The following is a 22,617-nucleotide window of genomic DNA, read 5'->3' on the forward strand; positions in this document are numbered from 1 at the left end:
TTTGTTAATAAACCAAGTAATAAATGAATGGTTACCAAGTAAAAAAACCCGTTATCTATATTATAAATTTGAATTCAATTTACCGCATTTGCGTCTAGTAGAAACAAATAAATGTTTTTTTGAAGATAATGTAAAAATATCCATCATTCATCGGTTAGGACCATATATATATTTTCTATGATTAGGACGGTGAGGTTATAATTATAAATAATCTATGGCAAATGACAATCGTCTGAGACGAACATCGATTCCAATACGTACTCACATATTATTTCGTTCCATTCTGGTTATTAAACTAGGTGCCTATTTTTATAAATGTCATTAATCTCAATACTTCCAGACTGAACTTTTGGATCGGAGATATGAAGACGCGCGCTGCATTTTCCTTGGCGGAGATGCACAGCTCTGACACTAGACAATATTATACACTCGAAGGGAACGCGTTTCGCCGGAAGAATAAATAATTACGTAAGTCTTGTCCTTCTACTCTGTTGAAGCGGTAGACCTAATGTAAATATTTATTGTCAGACAAACTTATATAACCGCTAGACGTAGAGTAATTTTTAAAATCCAGTTTTTATAGGTGTGCAAAAGTTATGAAAAATACCTTAAATTATAATACTTTGCCTACAACTGTTAATTTATTGTTATAGTAGAATAATTTTTAAAATTTGAAATCAATGATTAGGCCATGCTTTTATAAGTAGGAAGGTAGGTTTTTATACCTACCTAATAAAATAAGAAAATACATAATGATTAATGTTATTTAATATGATTTGTAAGTACATAGCAGATCATACCTATAGAGAACACCTCATACATACGGTTTTTTTTTTGGGGGGGGGGGGGGTTTACGGGATATACCTAAGGGAAATTTTCTTCAAATTTTCACATTTCACTATTTGATATTGTGATATTATTTGTGCCTAGGTTAAGTTTCTGTTTTAGAATCAATCGATAGGTTACCTAGGTATATCACATTCTTTAATTTAAATTCTGGTAGTCGAGTATTGGACAAGTACCTACGTAATTTATAATTCGTATCGTAATTTAATTACTAAAAAAATATATTTTCCCCAACAGTGTCACCGGTAGGAGAATACATTATAGAATGTCTATTAACTTGTGGTCTAGTATATGGTTAAAATTGGCATGCGACCAACAACTGGGGGCTTGTTCTGGACAATTTAAATGATCCAATAAGGTTCATCTCATTATTTGAATTAAATTAATTTTTAACCGATTGTTGTGTTAATCAATTTTTTAATTTATTTCATTCGACACACTCGTCTCAGTTTTTTAGTACCTCTAGATTTCTCACGAAATTCATATCGATCATCTCACATCTTTCATATTCAAAACCAAAAAAATATGTATTTTTAGCTTATTTCAATATTTTTCATCGCACAACCCCCCTGAAATAGAAAACCAGAATATATTACAGATCATAAAGATACTAGTATTCTATACTAGATAAGTTTCAATGAGCAATATGTAGAGAGAGATGGAGATGGAGCGAGATGTAGACGGATGAAGATAGCTGTTTCTTCGGCGACAGCGTGTGCTGCAGTACTGCTAGGTTTCACTGGAAGAGTCGATGTTTATGCGTAAGTTTGTTTTCATATTATTTTGGGGCTTAAATTTACTTTTTAGACTTGAATTAAATATTTGTTGTCGCGGAAAATCTGTTAACTCGGTAACGTAGAACCACATACGTTTACTACTACCTACCAAAGGATGTATAATAATAATAAATTATACGCCAGTTCGAACAATCCAAACGCTGTCTTACTCGTAGTCGAGTTCTAGTTGATAACTGACTTGTGAATAAATGTAATTTTTGTTAGGTATAAAAATAAAACTAATAAATCCTTGAATACAACATTTAATAATACAAACTCTGTATAATAAAAATTAATATTAGGTATTTATTGGTAGGTTTATATAATATCTGTAGACTATAACGCATAGGTCATTAGAATATTGTAGAACATTTTACTGCAAGATGCGTGTTATTTCAGAAATGGTATTCGTCAGTGAACATTTTCCAACTGGGAATAATGTATCATAAGCAGACTGAAATGTGTGAGCGTTTCAGTGTTTCGAATACTAAGTTTCGTAGGAGATTTTGATTCCGTCACGGGGTAGGTATGTATTTTCTTATTTTTCAGTAGGTTTCTTTTTATTATTGTTAATTGATCAGGGAATGTATTGCCTGAAACTTTTCAATTATTTGTATTGTAATTATACTGGTATAACACTATTCCGGCTATCAATAAAGTCGTGTTCAAAATTAGAAAATTGGTCAGGTATGATATTTTATTAACTAAATTCTTTCGAGTAGGGAATTAGCTCAATGATATTTAAATATTTTCACCGATAATCAAGTACGACGACTTGTAGGTAACTAGAGACTGAGTGAATATGAATTTGGAAGTGTGTAATATGGCGGATATAAGGAAATGGGTCAACAGGATTTCAGAATGCTTGGTGTATGAAACGGAAAGATGAAAAAGAATTGTAAGGTTAGGGTAGGTAAGACTGAAGAAGAGATGGATATACAGAATACCGATCATATATAGGTGTAGAATGAGAGTGGCTGAACCTGTATATAGCTGTGAGAGACGGGGGAAGAAAAAGTGTAAAGGTAGAATAGTTATGCCGAATACGTAGGAAAGGATCTTGAATTGCAAAGGCCACTTGACTCTTTGGCTGAAACTACCGTTATCAGTTGATATAGGTTTACAACCTAGACTTATAGGATAGAATATAAAGATCTGTTGCTGGTTGGGATGTTAGCGCACTATTTGTTTTCCATCTTTGACCCACGCGTAGCATACCAAATGTACGATTAAGAAAACACTAAAATGATTGTGCGTGAGTCAGAGAGAGAAATAAATGGTGCGCTAAAAATTTGACATCCTCTTAAGTGTTATCAAGTTGAAGAAGCAGTTGATTGTTGACAATTTGACATTTGATATCTAAAGGTAAGATTATTATCTATAGGCAACCTCATGGGCTTTTTATTATATTTTAATTTTAACGCGAGTTATGAGTATTTTAAAATTGTTAATTTTTTATACATTTTAAAATACTCATAACTCGCTTTAAAATTAAAATATACTAAAAAACCCGTGAGGTAGCCTAGATAAAAATCTTACCTTTAGATTTCATAAGAGGTCAATTCACTCTAATTTTTAAATTAACGGAGCTACACGTGTTTGGCTGAGCGTAAAATTTGCTATGTTACGCACTTGTAAGACGGAGACAACACATGCGGGTATAACGTCCTCTTATCTGTGGTAGGTATCATGATTGGAAGTAAAGTTGATTAGCAGGGCCAGTGCCGGCGGTAAGATTTGCGAGGCCCTGTGCAAATTATAAACGCGAGGCCCCAGACCTAAATCCAAATTACCATATTTCATTGGTAAATACATAATTAAAATATTTTAGCATAGTGTAATTAATAACAAAACAGCTTTTTTTTTTAATTTTTATTAAATATTTTATATTTTCATCACTGTCAATAGTTATTATAACATAATATATAACATAGTCAGAGTCAATACTTCTATAGGTTATTGAATTAAAGATTAAAAAATACTGAAATTAAGCATATTAAAAAAACATAAGACAATAAGTATAAAATAGCCAATAAGGGTGATTAAATAATAATCGTTTAAATTGAATCATTTTTTTTCTAGCTTTCTGTGCTGCAAAAGTATCTAGAATATTTTCTAAGCTTAAACTGTCCCCTATTTCACTTTCTATGGCGATTAATGCTAAACCAGCTAATTTGAATTGTGACAAACTATTTCTTAGAAAATTTTTTATTAATTTAAATTTTGAAAAGCTTCTTTCTGCTCCTGCTGAAGCTATCGGAATTGTTAATAAAATTCTTAGAGCAACTTCAACGTTTGAAAATGAACCCAATGACTTTTTAACCAATGTCAATGTCAGTAAAGCTGTCATATTATTATCAACCATTTCTCGAAGAATGAGAAGTTCTTCAAATAAATCAATAGCATCTATATCTTTATATTCACCATCTGTTAAAATTATTTGAAGATCTTGACAATGTTTTCGAATTTCTTCGTCAGACATAGTTTTTAACTTGCTTACATCATACAAAAATCCAAAATTCGAATTAAAATTATTTATTTGGTTAATGATTGGTTAATCGCTAACCAAATAAATAATTTGGTTAATGCAAAAATCTCAAAATTAAAATATTTTTAAATAATTTCGTATTGTCAGTAAAAAAAAATTTGAATAAATATTTTTTTATCCATCTAATATCATTAATACACCTAAAGGAAATAACATAAAAAAAAAATTATATTTCCCTGATAAACAAAATATTAAGTTTCATTAAAAATAACGTCTAAGACAAACAATTTTCATGTTCAAATAGTTATTAACAAGGTAAAAATAAATGTATGATTGTGAGATTTTATATTTAAGCTAAGGAACATATGATTATGGAGTTTTGACATTTTTTTTTTAAACATTTTGAAATAGGACTTTGGAGCGACTAAAATAACGTTTCAGACCACTGTGCGCTGCAACGAATATTTACGTGTGGACATCGGCCATCAGCGCTCACATATATCACATATATGTATATCATTTTATATGTAGAACCTATACGTCATAAGCTTTCTTATAATTTATAAATAATATATTTAATTAATAACATTTTATTACCTAATAATATTTATTAGACGATAATATGCATTATATATAAGCTAGAATTATACTAATAGGAATAAACGCCGTACTTCTTGAAAAATACAGCAAAATACAAAAACGGTGGTCAATCGAACAATTTAGAATTTTTTCGTGTAACGTAAGTCACAGATTTTATATGAAATTTCGTGATTAACGTTACTTACTTTTCATACATGCAACGGTATAGAATTATTTTGTTTAACGTAAATCGCCGATTAATTCTAAATTGTTCGATTGACCACCGTTTTTGTATTTTGCTGTATTTTTCAAGAAGTACGTTGAACGAAATTTTTCAACACGACGTTAATCAAATCGAGTTTGGTGACGTCGCGCTGATGCATGCGCGCGTTACGTCAAAATAAATTAAATATATCAATATACACTGAAAATGTGCCTCGATGACGATTAACGTCGTGTTGAAAAATTTAACGTAAATCGCCGATTTTATGTATAAACTTCATAGTTGTCCCTTGTCTTTGTAATTACGAATGTATAAAAGGCCATATTTTTTAATCTCACGGTCAGTGTACACTTTGCAGTTATACCGGACACATGCGTTTTCAATAATCTTTCAATATGCCTCTCGTTATGCAACGTTTCACCGATGATCTTAGGTTTTTGTGTTTCGTCGATCCGGTGACCGGTGAAATGTGGACGAAGGGTAGTGATGTGGCCGATTTTCTCGGTTACATTGAACCAGCTCAAGTAATTGATGAACTTATTCAGAATGAAAATTGTAAACGACCATTAAATGACATAGTAAATTGTTCTACCTTCAGGGAGACTCCATCAAACTGGCAATCTAATCAAATCATGATCAACGAGGGTGGGATTTACACCTTGATAATGTCGTCTTCGTCGCCAGAAGCGCAACGTTACAAGGATTTTGTATGTAACACGGTGTTACCGTATATCTGTAAAACGGGTATGTATGTAACAAGACAGCAAGAAACGACTGAATCTATGGATGTCGACGACTGAAACGTAAAATCTTTACAATCCCACACTGTCTCAAATATGAAAACGCAAGAAAAGAAAACAATTTGAGCACCTTAGGACCCAAATCTGAATCGAACAAAGAAGTAATACGTTAATTTAAAAAAAAATCAAAATTATATAAACTTATATAGATGTATAATAATTTTAAAAAAATATTGTAATTAAAAAAAAAATGTAAATACACTTTTTGCTAATAACCTTTATTGTTGAATCGATATTATATATTATTGAATAAAAAAAAAAAAAATAGAAACTGAATTATTCTTTGCCGATCAAAAATCACCGTCATCGTCGTACATTTTCAGTGTATTTCGATATATTTAATTTATTTTGTTAGCTTCGTCAACGTGCTGGTAACGACTATATAATAATTAAACACACGTTTTGTAATTGACTAAGAACATTTTTTTTTTGGCGTCGTCGACAATAACAATATTTTAACACAACCGTCGGTGTGGAATGATTTTTTAAATTTTACGACAAACGTCGTCGAATTTAACGCTTAAAACATTAACACCGGCTAGCAATGAAGTATATTCAAATATAAACACTTTTCGCTAATAACCTTTATTGTTGAATCGATATTAAAATATATATTCTGTACAAAAAATAAAAAAATGAATTATTCTTTGCAGATCACGTTCAAAAATCCCCATCATCGTCGTACATTTTCAGTGTATTTCGATATATTTAATTTATTTTGTTAGCTTCGTCAACGTGCTGGTAACGACTATATAATAATTAAACACACGTTTTGTAATTGACTAAGAACATTTTTTTTTTTGGCGTTGTCGACAATAACAATATTTTAACACAACCGTCGGTGTGGAATGCTTTTTTAAATTTTACGACAAACGTTTTAGTCGTCAAATTTAATGCTTGAAACATTTACACCGGCTAGCAAGTAGCAATAAAGTATATTCGAATAGATTTATATGTCATTCAACGACATTGCAGCCACCGAATTATCGGATCAGAATCGACAAAAGGCGTTGTCGGATCATTGTAGCGGCACACGAGACGGGCAGCTCTTGAGCGATACACCCGTAACGTGGAACTCCAAGGAGTCACTGGAACTATGCCATCTGCGCGCTAGATCCGTCGTACCCGTAATCGATCACATCTGCAGAACGTAATTCGTGAGAATTTTTACGAATATACAATCTATTGAAGAATATTATAAAAGTTGAATGCACAAAGTGGTTTTTCACAGCTAGGTATTACGACCGCTCTTATAATATTATAATATTGCGAGGGAGTAACGTCCGGCACTGGGCGCACGGGACATCGGACTGATCACTGACGTCGGAGTGTCGCCGTGTCGGACGCGCGACGGCATCTCTGGCAAAAACAACGGAGGAAAGAATATATTTTAGAGTTTAGACACAACAAGTAGGGAGGACGTAACGTGCGCGTGCACGAGTCGTCGTCACTGTACGGCGTTATGGTTACAGTGTATACGCCGAATTTTTACATCAAATGTATTCTGTACACATCTGAATCGATGACGGACGGTTGCTTGCAATAGCCCTGGTATAACAATAATCGTTACAAATGTTAAAATTATATTTAAATTATATATCCACTCGAACGTTTATACCTATATACTAAAATATTATGCGTTCGCTGGATGCCATCCTCTCATGTTTGCTGTGAATTCAATGCAATGAAAAAGTGTTAAATATTTGCTGCATGTATGTACTAAAAACAGGCAAAATATGCACTTCAAATTCAAAAAAATACTGAATGAAAACGTTTTTATTAAACATTTTTTAAATTAATAAGCGATTATTAAAAACAATGAAATACAAACGTCAATATTGTAATACAATTATATTATAATATAGTATTTTTTTTTTTTTTATATTCATATAAATATAACATAAAACAGTAAAAATAGTTTTACTATGAACGCGAATGTTAAATTATTTTTATAACAATATTTTTTTTTCATAAATGAATAATCGTATATAATAATCGTCACGTCTAGTGTAACCGCTTATACCATATAAATGGTTAAATAAAAATCCTCTCCGTTTTTAACAATTAATAAGAATCTACGATAGTTACCATTTGTCAATAAAAACGTATATTTTATTTCAGAACTATAGTAAATAGTTGGTTTTTTTAAATTGTTAAAGTGGTTGACATTACGAAAAAAAGAAGGAGTAACTCAGTTAATCATCACGTGCCTTGTTCAAAAGAGACGAGAGTTTGTCGTTCGAGTTGTCAATACAAAAAACGTATGATTTAAATTAACGTATGATCTAACCTGATTTACACGATGCCAGTCGGCGTACCAGTCGAAGACGCCAGTTACTGAATGCCAGCGGCTGGCAACGTCTAAACATAATCTGCCAGCAACTGGAGAAAGCCAGTGGACACTGGCGTGCCAGCAGATGGCATTGCCAGTAAAACAAATTATTTTGTTTTACTGGCTCGACAGCTTCCCCCCTCCATTACATCACCACAACGATAACAGCTAACTGGCATCGTGTAAACAACAACAGTCACGCGCCAACTACTGGATTATAACAGTGATATAATATTTTGTTTATCTATGATAACAGTACATCGTACACGTGTGTGAAACTGTGATTTCGAAATAAAAGTAAAGTGAAAATCGAAATGGCTAACCGTTGGAGTGAAGAAACCACATTAAAATTCGTGCAATTATACCGCGAGCACGAAAATCTGTGGAACATGTTTATTCCGGAGTATCGGAATCGTGATGCAAGGAGTTCATCTATGGAAGCTATCGCGTCCGAATTAAATTTAACAATTAAAGAGGTACCCAAAAAAATTAAGGCTCTACGTTCAACATATTATTTAGAGTTGGCTAAAATAGAAAAAAGTAAAGCCAGTGGTTCAGGCACTAATCTTGTGTACAAGCCTTTATTGCCGTGGTTCGATGATATGAATCATATTATGAAAACAGCAACTGTCAAAGAAAAGCAGACGTACAGTAATTTTGTAAGTAAAATCGTAATTTATTAATTAGGCATTATTCATTCGTTTATTAAAAAAAAAAAAAATATTTGATAATTAATTTCAATATAAATGTGTATATTTATATAAAAAAAAGTGATTGATAATTAATTAGTTAATCATTCTAATAATTATTTAATCATTCTGTCTTGCCATTCCACTGACCACTCTCCATTAAAATAATCCTTGTATCTGTCTCTCACTTGTTGTGCGATTTTCTTTGGTCTGTTGTTAATTCGTGTCCGTAACATACTTGGCAGCTGAGACAATTCAGATCTCCACTCCCCTTGTATTATTGTAGCATTGACAATGTCTTCGTAGTCATAACAGCTTGGTGGTGTATAAGTGGTAGGTGAAGTTAAGCGTAACCAGTTATGTATGGCACATGTAGCTTTTACTATTTTTATAGTTGTTGGAACTTTTACTGCCATAGGTTGTTGAAAAATACGAAACCGGCTGGCCAATATACCAAAACCGTTTTCCACAATTCTTCGTGCTCTACTGGTTCTGTAGTTATATATTTTTTCTTCTTTAGTCAGATTTACCTTTGAATAGGGTTTCATAAGGTAAGTTTTTAAGGGAAAGGCATCATCTCCTACCAGTACTCCTCCTTTTGGTAGTAACGAATCATTTTCTAGTAAAGGATATAAATCACAGTACTGGAAAACACCACCATCAGCATTTCGCCCATAAGATCCGACATCAATGTATCTGAAACAATAGTTGTGGTCGACTACACCAAGAAGTACAATACTGTTTGTACCTTTGTAGTTATAGTATTCACTCCCTGCACTTGGGGGTGCTTTAATTACTACATGTTTTCCGTCTATAGCTCCGCAACATCCAGGGAAGTTCCACTTTTCATTAAAACCAAATTGAATTTCTTCCCATTCCTTTAAATTTGGCACCTGAAAAACAGTAGAAATTGTAATAACTTGTAACAATCTGAAATATTTAACGTTTTAGGGAACCATAACCCAAGACACTATTTATGAACAAGACACTATTCATGAACAAGATGATGAAGATGTCCCTGAAGACGATTCGACTAATGCAGGAGAACAGTTAAAAAGTACCCCTGTACGTGATAAGCCGAGTTTAAATATCCCCCCACTTTCAAAAAACAAAGGTCAAAAACGAAGGTTGGATGCCATAACCGATGCCGTCCATGAATTAAAAAATTTAAATGAAACAATGAATACTACAAAAACAGCTATTCAGGATGATGAGTGTGATGTAATAGGGAAGCACATTGCGATTCAACTGCGGGAGTTACCATCATACGATAGGGTATTAGCAAACTTTGAACTACAAAAAGTTTTGATGAATTACCGGTTAAAAAATATGAGAGGGGTATCATCATCGACTTTATATAGCCGCCCAAGTAATGTAGCATCTAATTTTCAATTCAACCCATATACACCACAAACAACAACAAGTGAAGAAAGTAGTAGCCGCCCTAGTAGTGTTGCATCTAATTTTCAATTTAATCCATATACACCGCAAACAACAACAAGTGGAGAAAGTAGTAGCCGCCCTAGTAGTGCTGCATCTACAACGGCAGATATCCTACATGCAGCTATAGTTAACTCTGATATCAATAGTGATTTCTTTGGATCTGATGTACAATATCTTAATTAATACATTGTCAGTTTTCAATTTTTTTAGTTTTTTTTATAAATAAAAGTATATTTTTTTTTTGTAAATAAATACTTACTTTTATGTAATCGCTCAAAACTGAATAGATAGCATCACATACTTCAGGTATCATATTTGAAATTGATGCTTTGGAAACGCGGAACATTACTGACAGTATTCTAGAGTTTGTTCCTGAGGCCAAGAATGCTAGGGTTAATTCTAACTTTAGCCTGGCAGCTAAAGCTGGGCGCATAAAAGTGTCAGCACGGCTTATTATCGGACTTATCTTAAGTAACAACTCTTCAAACTGTTCGGGTGTAAGCCTGATAACAGACTTAAATTCAAGTGGATCATTGTCTCTAAGTTCTCTTATAATTGTTTCTGATGCTCCGCATTTCTTTTTATCCATCCAATTTCTAACCCAAACTTTTCTTTTTCTCTTCTTCGATTCTTCTTCACATATCTCCAACAGTTCGTCACACAATACTGTAGTAATAGAACACACTGCTTTTTTTAATTCATCGCTGTATGTTGTTTCTGCCATAACTATATTAAAATATTATAAGACAATGTTTATATTTTATACAAGACTGTGATAACGTGTACACTACAACTCAGTACTTGAATTGATATAAAAAAATAAAACACTACTAGTAGCTAGTGTATGCCAGTAACTAGCGTCGTGTAAACGATGGGCGCCAGTCGGTTGTCAATTCCAGTTGGCAGATGCCAGTGCCCTCCAGCTAGCATGACAGCTGGTATGCCAACAACTGGCATCGTGTAAATCAGGCTTTACTGGCAATGCCATCTGCTGGCAAGCCAGTGCCCACTGGCATTCTCCAGTTGCTGGCAGATTATGTTTAGACGTTGCCAGCCGCTGGCATTCAGTTACTGGCGACCTCGACTGGTACGCCGACTGGCATCGTGTAAATCAGCCTTAAAGAGGGGGAGGTGGCGTCGACTGTCGCGCGCCGCAACCGGTACACGGCGCGCGTTCTCCCGTCTTCTAGTCAGTCTCTTCTAGGCGCCCGATGGACGCGGACGTTGTCCGCAAGCCAGTGTCGCTCGCATATTCGTAAAGACGGACACCACCACTTTGTGTGTGTGCGTGTGTATATCATCCGTCACGTTCCGCAGACTACGAGCGCGCGGTCGCACGACGCGTCTAGTACGCAGACGGCATTGTTCCAGTGACCCGATGAGCGCGGCGCTACGCGCGCCCGCGGTCTCCGGACCGAGGAGCGCGCGTGCTACGATGGAAAACGCGTCAAAGCGACCGCGCGTCATCAGATCCGATCAGTCGGTGGCTGCGAACAGTCGTTGAATGACATGCGAGCGACGAGGCGGATAGAGGCTACGCGTCCACGCCCGTCTACGGACGACGAAAAAAAAAATTACGAGTCCAAATCCGAGTCGGTACGAAAAAAAAAACGCGTCGAAATGTCCGTGAGTCACGGACGTTTCGGATGCTTTTCGATCGGCGACGGAAAAAAAATAGTTCCACGTGATAAATATTACAAGTCCAAATCCGAGTCGGTACGAAAAAAAAACGCGTCGAAATGTCCGTGGCTCACGGACATTTCAGACGCTTTTCGATCGGCGACGGAAAAAAAATAGTTTCGCGCAAGAAATATTACACTAAAATCCATATCGACATAATATGAGAGGAAGGAGTGAAACGGCGCTAGCGCGTACCGCCGACTATCGAAAAAGTGGGGACGGCGTCGACCGCGTCGACGCGTTCCGGAACCGGTACTCGTCACTGGTCGTCAGTCTCTTCTAGTCGCCCGACGGGCGCGGACGTTGTCCGCAAGCCAGTGTCGCTCGCATATTCGTAAAGACGGACACCACCACTTTGTGTGTGTGCGTGTGTATATCATCCGTCACGTTCCGCAGACTACGAGCGCGCGGTCGCACGACGCGTCTAGTACGCAGACGGCATTGTTCCAGTGACCCGATGAGCGCGGCGCCGCGCGCGCCCGCGGTCTCCGGACCGAGGGGCGCGCAAGTCGACGACGGGTTCCGCGGGCGCCGGCGCGCGCGTGCTACGATGGAAAACGCGTCAAAGCGACCGCGCGTCATCATATCCGATCAGTCGGTGGCTGCGAACAGTTGTTGAATGACATGCGAGCGACGAGGCGGATAGAGGCTACGCGTCCACGCCCGTCTACGGACGACGAAAAAAAAAATTACGAGTCCAAATCCGAGTCGGTACGAAAAAAAAAACGCGTCGAAATGTCCGTGGCTCACGGACATTTCAGACGCTTTTCGATCGGCGACGGCAAAAAAAAATTACAAGTCCAAATCCGAGTCGGTACGGAAAAAAAAAGCGTCTGAAATGTCCGTGAGCCACGGACATTTCGGACGCTTTTCGATCGGCGACGGCAAAAAAAATAGTTCCACGTGAGAAATATTACAAGTCCAAATCCGAGTCGGTACGAAAAAAAAAACGCGTCGAAATGTCGGTGGCTCACGGACATTTCGACCGCTTTTCGATAGACGACGAAAAATATTATAATTCTAAATCCTAGTCCGTACGAAAAAAAGCGTAGAAATGTCCGTGAGCCACGTAAGTCTAAAATTAAGACATGTCAGAAAACAATTACTTACATAACGTAAATTAATTGTTTTAGCTAAGATTTTAATGGTAATTTTACCAGGCATTATTAAAAAATAATATCCGTTCGTTATAGGTTGTTAAATACACACAAAAAAAACATTATGAATACAAACAAATAAATAAACAATTTTTTATTTAATTTTATAATTTCATAAAAATAACATAATTTTCCATCACAATATTATAAATAAAACTTTTTATACAGTTATTTTTTTAACATAATATAAAAAATATATTATTTCTTTATATTTCTTCTAACAAATACATTTTTACTTAAAATAATAATTGAATACAATTATACAATATTTTTATATAAAATAAACACAAGAGCTTTAGAAAAAAAAAAGTTAAATAAACATTTTAATATTATATATAGAATCTTAAAATCACTGTAATATAAAATAATTTACAATTTATAAGATCACCCCTCTAGAAATATTATTTCTTTATTTTGAATATAATTGAGTAGTGATTTAAATGAATGAAGATAAATTAATAATACTTTTAGCTAATATAACCAAAAATAAATTACAAAAATTAACTACAAAATATATATATATTATAAAACTCAAAAATCAATTAATAATAATAATTTAAAACTGTCACTAAAATGTAATAATTTTACAATAATCAGTGTCGTCTTAGTCAAACAGAAACTTCGAAGATTTATTTTTAGACATTTATATATTATTTATATAATATTATAATTCACGGATCACCCGTGAGACAACTTTCTGTATTTATTACGTAAAAAAAAATTAAAACATTTAAAACAATTAAAATTAAAAAAAAAAAATAGTAATTAAACCGAGTGTTAGCCGGCGAAATCTAGACAAAATGCAATATATTGGTAATATAATTAATCGGTGAAATATAGGTAAAAAATAATTATGTACGAAACAGAGTACAGACACACAGCTGCAATCGTCAATCGCGTAAAATTTGAGAAGACAAACGTAAATGTTTGGATTTCATTGAAAATCGATATCATGAAAAATAAATAAAAAAAGGTGGATAAGTGGATGTCGCTCTGCTGTACGGTAGGTTACAAGTGGGTCACTGTAATGGATGGTGTTAAATTTGAATTCAATGATATAATATCATTGTATAAGAAAAACGATTCTGAGCGAAAACGGTCAGTCACCCTATGATATTACCAAGTATATTTGATGATATTATTGTGAATAAAGTAATTTATATATAACCTATTAACGTGGAGCCTTGTTTTAAATTTTCAATCCTTAGCCATAAAAGTTAAACATTTTATAAATTTTTAACCACAAAATAATTAATAAATTATAAATTTGATAAATGTTGTCAAAATTTGAACTTTAAATGCTTATAAAAAAAAATTGTGCAAATGTATTTTTAATATTTTTCAACTGCTATTAAAACGATATATCAGGAGTCTAATATTAAATTTTCACGCTTTTTTACCCAACAAATAAAAATTTATTGATATTTATAGAAAAAAAAACTAAAAAAATTGAAAACTGACAATGTCCGTAAACAGCTCAAATAGAGTCAAAATATTTTCAAAATTGTATGGTGTATAGAAAATGCTAATATAAACATTCAGTGAAATTTTCAAGTATCTACAGTCATTCGTTTTTTAATTACAATAAAATAAAAAAATCGTTACATGAGAAATCGAGTAAATATCAAATGTTGTAAAAATATAAATTTCAGACGCTCATAAAAATTTAATTTAAGTTTCTTCTAGACATTTTTTTTTTGATAAAGGTAGACAAACTTATGAGTAATCTTATATTACATTTTCAAATCTTAGATTTAAAAAGAAAAATTTTTATGAATTCTCATCAAAATAATTTGCTATTTTTCGTGATTTTTCCGTATTTTGTCAAAATTTGAACTTTAAATGCTTATAATTAAAAACTGTGACTAAGGATTTTTAATTTTTTTCATCTGCCTTTGAAACAATAACCTAGGAGCCTTCTATTAAATTTTCAAGCTTTTTTACTCAATAGATAAAATTTTATTGATATTTATAGAAAAAAAAACTAAAAAAATTGAAAACTGACAATGGCTGTAAACAGCTCAAAAAGAGTCAAAATATTTGGAAAATTTTATGGTGTATAGAAAATGCTAATATAAACAACCAGTGAAAATTTCATGCATCTACGGTCATTTGTTTTAGAGTTACACCAATAACCAAAATCGATTTTGTTAAAAATCGATTTTGCGTAAAAATTCCCGTTTTTCCTTAATTTTTCTTTTGTTTTTCACATCGCTTTTGAAAACTACTGGGAAATTAAAATTTTGACCTCCCCAATGCACCAACGATATTCACTTTCCCATCGAACAAGATACTGAAGTCGAAAATCGAAGCATTATTTCGACTACTTATCGTGTACACAGACACAAAAATAAAAAAAAAAAAAAATAAAAAAAAAAACACACATCATTGTAAAATCAATACATTCATCGTTTCACTCAGAATCTAAAATATTATGTACGGAATAGAAACAACAGATGTTGCTTGCGTCGGAATTAAGAGGACGCTACACACCAAAATATGGTAGACAAAATATGGCATAAAAACATTGTTTCGTAATTCCCGGAATACGGCTTATTGAAGCGTTTTACAGTATAAATACCTATTACAAAAATTGTAGAGGAGAATTTTTTCTAGAAACGTAAGAAGCCCGATTTTCGATATTCTTATTAATTAGTAAAATAATTAATTGATAAAAAGTTTAAAAAAACGTGTTAATTTACCATGCGATATTGGACGATTGGAACAAGATACCAAAAATCGGGCTTCTTACGTTTCTAGAAAAAATTCTCCTCTACAATTTTTGTAATAGGTATTTATACTGTAAAACGCTTCAATAAGCCGTATTCCTGGAATTATTTTATCTGCGCGCTAGATCCGTCGTACCCGTAATCGATCACATCTGCAGAACGTAATTCGTGAGAATTTTTACGAATATACAATCTATTGAAGAATATTATAAAAGTTGAATGCACAAAGTGGTTTTTCACAGCTAGGTATTACGACCGCTCTTATAATATTATAATATTGCGAGGGAGTAACGTCCGGCACTGGGCGCACGGGACATCGGACTGATCACTGACGTCGGAGTGTCGCCGTGTCGGACGCGCGACGGCATCTCTGGCAAAAACAACGGAGGAAAGAATATATTTTAGAGTTTAGACACAACAAGTAGGGAGGACGTAACGTGCGCGTGCACGAGTCGTCGTCACTGTACGGCGTTATGGTTACAGTGTATACGCCGAATTTTTACATCAACGTCGCGATTTCGATGTATTCTGTACACATCTGAATCGATGACGGACGGTTGCTTGCAATAGCCCTGGTATAACAATAATCGTTACAAATGTTAAAATTATATTTAAATTATATATCCACTCGAACGTTTATACCTATATACTAAAATATTATGCGTTCGCTGGATGCCATCCTCTCATGTTTGCAGCCCAAATTATATAAATACAAATAAATTCAATACACATATAGACATATCATTCAAAACATAATTAAGAGTTTAGACATTAATAGTGTCACAATTATTATGTACCTATGCGGGATTTTTTCGGCGTTTTGACCTGGGATTGCGAATTAGAGAATATAAGGTGCAACTGCTTGTAAATATACCGCTTGCACATTTTTTCTAGGCAGTTTGGTAGTACAAATGTGTCGTACAGTTAGCGTACTTTGTACTCGAAGTCAAATGACTGTACGATCGGATACCAAACGTGAACGATTCCAGTTTGTTTTCCTTCGTGCACGAACACAACATTTCACTATACGGTCGGATACCAATATACCATGGTCCATGATATTGTTAACATTGTCGTAATAACCGGAATTTTAACGACGCTAACAAAATAAATTAAAGTATATCGAAAACCTGCCTATATGCGAAAACATTGCTTGCGTGCTATGGTCAATTTTTAGTTTCTACGAAATAACGCTATCCCCACTATATAGTAAAGTCGTAACACGTAGGCCGTTGTAGCTACCTATGTAAGGACATAATAAATAATAGTTTTATTTTATTAAAACAGCAATCACTATGGAAATAAAAATAATATTAACACTCATCTTAAACGAATTTCGTTTGATTTTTGTACCGTAGTACCACGCATTAGTGCCTATAGCGTGGAATATGTCAAATTTGTCGTCTAACTATACGCAAACCTTGGCAAAAAAACACGTTTGACGATAGGTCCTACTCCAACGCCGTAATATAAGCTATTGATCCATTTTTGTACCGTAATTGCGCGACGTAGTTTTTGTACATATTATAATATTATGATATAATATAATATAATGGTTCAATAAGACTTTTTAATAAATTTATCGAACCAAAATCGGGCCTATAACTTAATGAACCGATAACAATATTTATCTGTATCCTTTGTGCAACCAATCAAATTTTTATCGATTAGCTAACCTAGTTAATGGTTCGTCGGTTCGATAACTATTTATTGGTTGTTTGTGCAACCGAACATAAGTGTGTAACTACCAACTAGTACGGCCAGAAAGTGTGCGGTAAACGCACGAGTATATTATAATATGGGCGGCTGTACAAATCAAATAGCTAAATATTTAACGAATATCACAAGTTTGCGTAAATGCACTCACATGCCTACGTAGTAATTGTAATAACTAATAGATACCCACATTCCGTGTCTAGCCTAATCAGTTCGACGAGAATTATATTATTATTATTATTTTTTCGTGAGTTTTGGACTTGTGATACTCGCGATAAACACTACGGTTGACGTCTTGGCCGTAAAAGTACCGAATATAATGCCACATGACACTACGTTAACCGTTCCACAAACGTACCCACATACGTTCCTCAGTACCTGAACACCCACACGGTAGATAAGATCGCTGCCGTGTATGCATACAAATTATTAAAAAAATAAATGACGGCCGTGTGTACTAAACCGCAAATATGGAATAACTACCGAGTAGAATGCGGTTCTCACTTCTCGGACCCGTTCGACTTTACGCTACTCTAACCTAAAGCTTATGTTCGAGTATTCGTAACGTAGTTGATAAAAAAAATGTGTCGAATCGTATTTGGTTAACGTACCTATCCGTGAAATATTTTGTTTAACGTACCGCCCGTATTTTCGATGAAATATTAGTAAAGTCGTCAGACGATTTTTTTTAAGGCGACGTTAACCAAACACGATTCGGTTTACGTCTCCCTGAAAAACTTCGTTCAACGTAACACTCGTATTTTCGATGAAATATTAGTAAAGTCGTCAAACGTATATTAACACATAGGTCTATCAGACATTATATGACGTATTTCTACTATCGTAATATTATCGACTATAGTACGTCAAATTTTAACGGCTGTGTTAGTATTTCGCCATATATTATAATTGTTATAAATACACGTGTAATTGTTAAATTATAAATTGTATTAGGATTATTATTTTCATTCCTATAAGAACAAAGGCAAACTAATGTCGTTAAATCGTTATTCATTTATTATTTTTTTGTTTATCATCTCGGTTATCATATAATATAATATTTTTTATTACTTCATCGTTCTTACATTTTTTATAGGTAGTAGGTACTCGTGTTTGTAACCGGATTGTTAATATTTTTTTATTACTACAATACAACGAATATTATTTAGTTTAAATTTGTTTCTCAAATGCATTTTTTTTAGAACAATTAACAGGACTTAATAAAACCAACCAATACACATAGATTATTTAAAAACAAATTTAATTAATATTTACACTCACTAATAACTAAAATTTATACTCTAAAATCTATACCATATATAATTATTATTATTATTATATATTATTAAACATTTAAACGTAGCAATAAATTTTAATGCACAATATTTATTAGAAGTTTCTATTTTGGTCTATAATACTAAGTTAATGAGTATTGGAATTCAACTAGTTTTTCAAGTATTGAATACGTAAGTATTTTAAATACTGTCCATCAAAAAGCATTCAAGTAGGTACATTTTAAATACCTACTATTTTATTGTATTGGATAGGCGTACAGTTAATTATTATAGTGTACGGACAACAGACGCACGGACACAATGTTGTCGAAATCCATACGAACGTCTCTCCAGCACCACCCATTCAAAAATTTTACAATTTTTTTTTACAGGAAATTAGCATGTAATTAGCATGAATTTGCATGACTATCGCCAAAATTTGCATGACAAAATATACAACTCTATGACAAATAGGTCAGCGAACTCTGGTCCGCGAACAAACCACGTTCGAATATTTCGCGCGTCTCGCCAGCACCACCCAAAATGGAAATTTTTCGAAAATCAAAAAAATGTTTATGCCAATATTTAGCACGTGATTAGCACGAATTTGCACGATATAGCCCGAAATTCGCACGTGTCTGGTCCGCGAACAAACCACGTTCGACTATTTCGCGCGTCTCGCCAGCACCGCCCAAAATGGAAATTTTGCGAAAATCAAAAAAATGTTTATGCCAATATTTATTAAATTTTCATTTTCCATTATTTTTTAGTTTTATTTCTAGAAATGTTAATAAAATTTTATTTGTTGGTTAAAAAAGCTTGAAAATATAAAATAGAAGGCTCCTAGTATATTGTTTCAAAGGTAGATGAAAAATATTAAAAATATTTAGTCACAGTTTTTTTTTATAAGCATTTAAAGTTCAGAAATCACGAAAGTTAGCAAATTATTTTGAGTGAGGATTCGTAAAAATTTTTCTTTTTAAATCTAAGATTTTAAAATGTAATACAAGATTCCTTATACGATTATCTACCTTTATCAAAAAAAAAATGTGTACGAGAAAGTCAAATTAAAGTTTTATGAGCGTTTGAAATTCAAATTTTTACAACATTTAATATTTACTCGATTTCTCATGTAGCGATTTCCTTATTTCGTTGTAATTCAAAATCGAATAACTGTAGATACATGAAAATTTCACTGAATGTTTATTATATTAGCATTTCCTACACACCATACAATTTTAAAAATATTTTGACTGTTGTGCCAAAAAGTGTAAAAATTGTATACAAGGCTCCTGATATATTGTTACAATAGCAGTTGTAAAATATGAAAAATACATTGGCACAGTTTTTTTTATAAGCATTTAAAGATCAAATCTTGACAAAATGTATCAAAATATCGAAAATTATCAATCATTGTAATTAATAAATTATAAAATGTTCAGTTTTTATAGCTAAGGATTCAAAATTTAAAACAAGATTCCATGTAAGTAGTTTATTCTGTTACCAAAAAATCAAAATAATACACAAGCACAGTTTATTTTTATAGTAATTTTTAGTACAAATTTGGACGAAATTACATATTAAAAACCCTAGAATAACTATTTTAGTTATTTTGTTGTGATTGTATAATATTATTCGTGGTTACTTGAAACTTCTAAAGTGTACTATTATATATCTATGATAGTATCACGGTTTGTTGTTGATGTATAACGCGTTATAAGTACCTAATGGATATTGTGATATGATTAATTTGGAATTTAGTATAGGTACCTATTATAGGTCAATTTTTTTTTTAATATCATAAATATGTATAATATGTCTTAAACCTAGACTGACATACCGTCTCCGCTCAGAATCGTTTTTCTTATACAATGATATATCATTAAATTAAAATTTAATACCATGCATTATACAGTGACCCACTTGTAACCTTCAGTACAGCAGAGCACCTTTTTATTAATATTTTCACTGTAGATTGAATAATTGTTAAGTTGATAGAGCTAATTATTTAACAGTGGTAGACTTAATATAATGCTCATGTTGGATCCCTTGTTTTTAATTTGGTTAGCTCGTAGGTAGTAAAATATTTGAATGTTTTGATTAAAATAGGATATATTATATCTAAAATAGTTTAACTTGAATCATCTCTAAGGTTTAATACGATCATGTTATTGTTTGGGTGTGATTGTAATATGATTTGTACCGTGGTATGACGGGTGAGCTGGGGAATTCCAAACAGAAGTTCATCGATATCCCATCGTATTATTGTTATTGCTCATTGCCTATTGGCCAATAAAAATAAACTGCGCTACTAATATTGCTACTGTATTATCATTAACCATTTTTAGTATCCAGGAATTTTTTAATTCATTATTCCGATTTCACCGTTGTTGAAATAAACGTTATTTCCACGCCGTTATGAGTTTGGTTATTTAGTTTGCACCTAATAGTTAGTTTATGTATAATTTTTCTCTATTAATTCATTACTACCTGAATAATGGCGGGTCGAAAAACAGTTATCCCGTCTCATCAAATTGTGGAAGCAGTTCTTAAGTTTAAAGACCGTATAATAACTGAAGTCAATGGTGAAAAAAGTAAGTAGACCTAAATTTTTATAAAAACTTACAGTAATAATCAATTTAATACTAAATTAAATTAATTGACGTAGTAAATTATAACTTTATTGTGTGTATTCACTAATATGTAGGGCTCGGTAGTTATATAGATGTTAAAAAATTAAAAATATGCTTGAAAAAATGTGAAATATGAAAAACAAATTTAAGTATTTAATATAGAAATTTAAAATTATTCAAAATTCCAAAAATACCACTTTTTGTAATTACTTTTCACTAAAAGAAATAAAAGATTGATAAATAATTAGGTATATAATATTCAAATATTTGAATTTTTAATTTTTTTGTGCTGAACAAATAGTTTTCATCGTCGTGGCGCGAGCTAACCTTAAGTAAAAAAAAATAAAGCGGCGGCACGACAGTGTATATTATTATCTCGAAGCAGGAGTTGCCCATTTCAACATTGTACATTTTGGTGTTTTTTTTAACCGGACCTAACTAATTATCTACTAAATCAATATATTTCTAATAAATTGGAAAAATTAGAAAAATCGTGCAGATGATCTTTTTGAATAAATCATCAAAATAGTACTGTTAGAAATTACGTTATTAAAGGAAATGTGCAAACTTTTTAATGAGAAATTATAATGAAATCTGGAATCACGGCGGCCGCATCTCGCATTGTCGTGCCGACTGATTCCCCCACTCAATTTCATGTACGCGACGCATTTCATTATTGCTCTTTCACGACTTCACGTATATTTTAACTTAGATTCTCGCCACTACCTATACGTAGCTATGGATTATTTGTTTCAATTCGTTATAAACTATATCGCTTCATTGAATTACATTATAGCTTAAATTTTTTATATTTTATTTAATGTAGTTTGTTAAATTGTAATTAATACTATAGTATTACACTATTACCTAGTGTGTTATACTGTTGATAATTATTCCTATGTTCGTACCTATATTATGTTCGTACAATAATATATTGGTATTATTTAATTATAAATATGCCAAACAAAGTGTACAAAGAAAGAATAAAAAATAAAGAAAAGTACTTATTGAATAAAAAAAAGAATCTTAGTTATAAAATAAATTTCCCAAAAATACTGTTGTCTTGACAATTTTCTAAATTAATGGTTATATCACAACTCAGTGCAAAAAACGGAAGAGTAAAAAAAACAGATCTTTAAGTACTGTAACGATGTGATATCATAAATAAATTCTAAGTAAATTGAATAAAAAATATACTTATTTTGTTTCAATAATTTATTTACTCGGTGAGAAACTATATGACGTAAACTTT

General features: G+C 32.7%; 3 protein-coding genes across 3 annotated transcripts; 2 read left to right on the plus strand and 1 right to left on the minus strand.

Moving 5' to 3' along the window:
- The first annotated feature begins 343 nt into the window (after positions 1-343).
- Positions 344-6,415, plus strand: LOC132951126 (uncharacterized). Its single transcript, XM_061022842.1, has 2 exons — positions 344-468; positions 5,271-6,415. The coding sequence occupies exon 2, from the start codon at positions 5,308-5,310 to the stop codon at positions 5,710-5,712; it is 405 nt and encodes a 134-aa protein (XP_060878825.1). The 5' UTR covers positions 344-468; positions 5,271-5,307; the 3' UTR covers positions 5,713-6,415.
- A 1,224-nt stretch (positions 6,416-7,639) lies between these two features.
- Positions 7,640-10,428, plus strand: LOC132950274 (uncharacterized). Its single transcript, XM_061021627.1, has 2 exons — positions 7,640-8,703; positions 9,685-10,428. Exons 1-2 carry the CDS (start codon positions 8,359-8,361, stop codon positions 10,357-10,359), a joined length of 1,020 nt encoding a protein of 339 aa, XP_060877610.1. The 5' UTR covers positions 7,640-8,358; the 3' UTR covers positions 10,360-10,428.
- Positions 8,776-12,014, minus strand: LOC132950272 (putative nuclease HARBI1). The gene is made up of 2 exons (XM_061021626.1): positions 10,436-12,014; positions 8,776-9,626 (listed from the first exon to the last, which is right to left on the minus strand). Exons 1-2 carry the CDS (start codon positions 10,898-10,900, stop codon positions 8,850-8,852), a joined length of 1,242 nt encoding a protein of 413 aa, XP_060877609.1. The 5' UTR covers positions 10,901-12,014; the 3' UTR covers positions 8,776-8,849.
- Positions 12,015-22,617: the final 10,603 nt, after the last annotated feature.

The sequence above is a fragment of the Metopolophium dirhodum genome, chromosome 8 (genome assembly GCF_019925205.1).
Source record: "Metopolophium dirhodum isolate CAU chromosome 8, ASM1992520v1, whole genome shotgun sequence".
Taxonomy (NCBI): domain Eukaryota; kingdom Metazoa; phylum Arthropoda; class Insecta; order Hemiptera; family Aphididae; genus Metopolophium; species Metopolophium dirhodum.

What these genes read in the sequence shown, in the direction of transcription:
- LOC132950272 (XM_061021626.1), bottom strand. Translation starts at nt 10,900, where the DNA reads ATGGCAGAAACAACATACAGCGATGAATTAAAAAAAGCAGTGTGTTCT. An exon ending in TTTTGAGCGATTACATAAAA is followed by an intron (nt 9,627 to 10,435) that starts GTAAGTATTTAT and finishes ACTGTTTTTCAG; the next exon opens with GTGCCAAATTTAAAGGAATG.
- LOC132950274 (XM_061021627.1), top strand. Translation starts at nt 8,359, where the DNA reads ATGGCTAACCGTTGGAGTGAAGAAACCACATTAAAATTCGTGCAATTA. An exon ending in AGCAGACGTACAGTAATTTT is followed by an intron (nt 8,704 to 9,684) that starts GTAAGTAAAATC and finishes TTAACGTTTTAG; the next exon opens with GGAACCATAACCCAAGACAC.
- LOC132951126 (XM_061022842.1), top strand. Translation starts at nt 5,308, where the DNA reads ATGCCTCTCGTTATGCAACGTTTCACCGATGATCTTAGGTTTTTGTGT.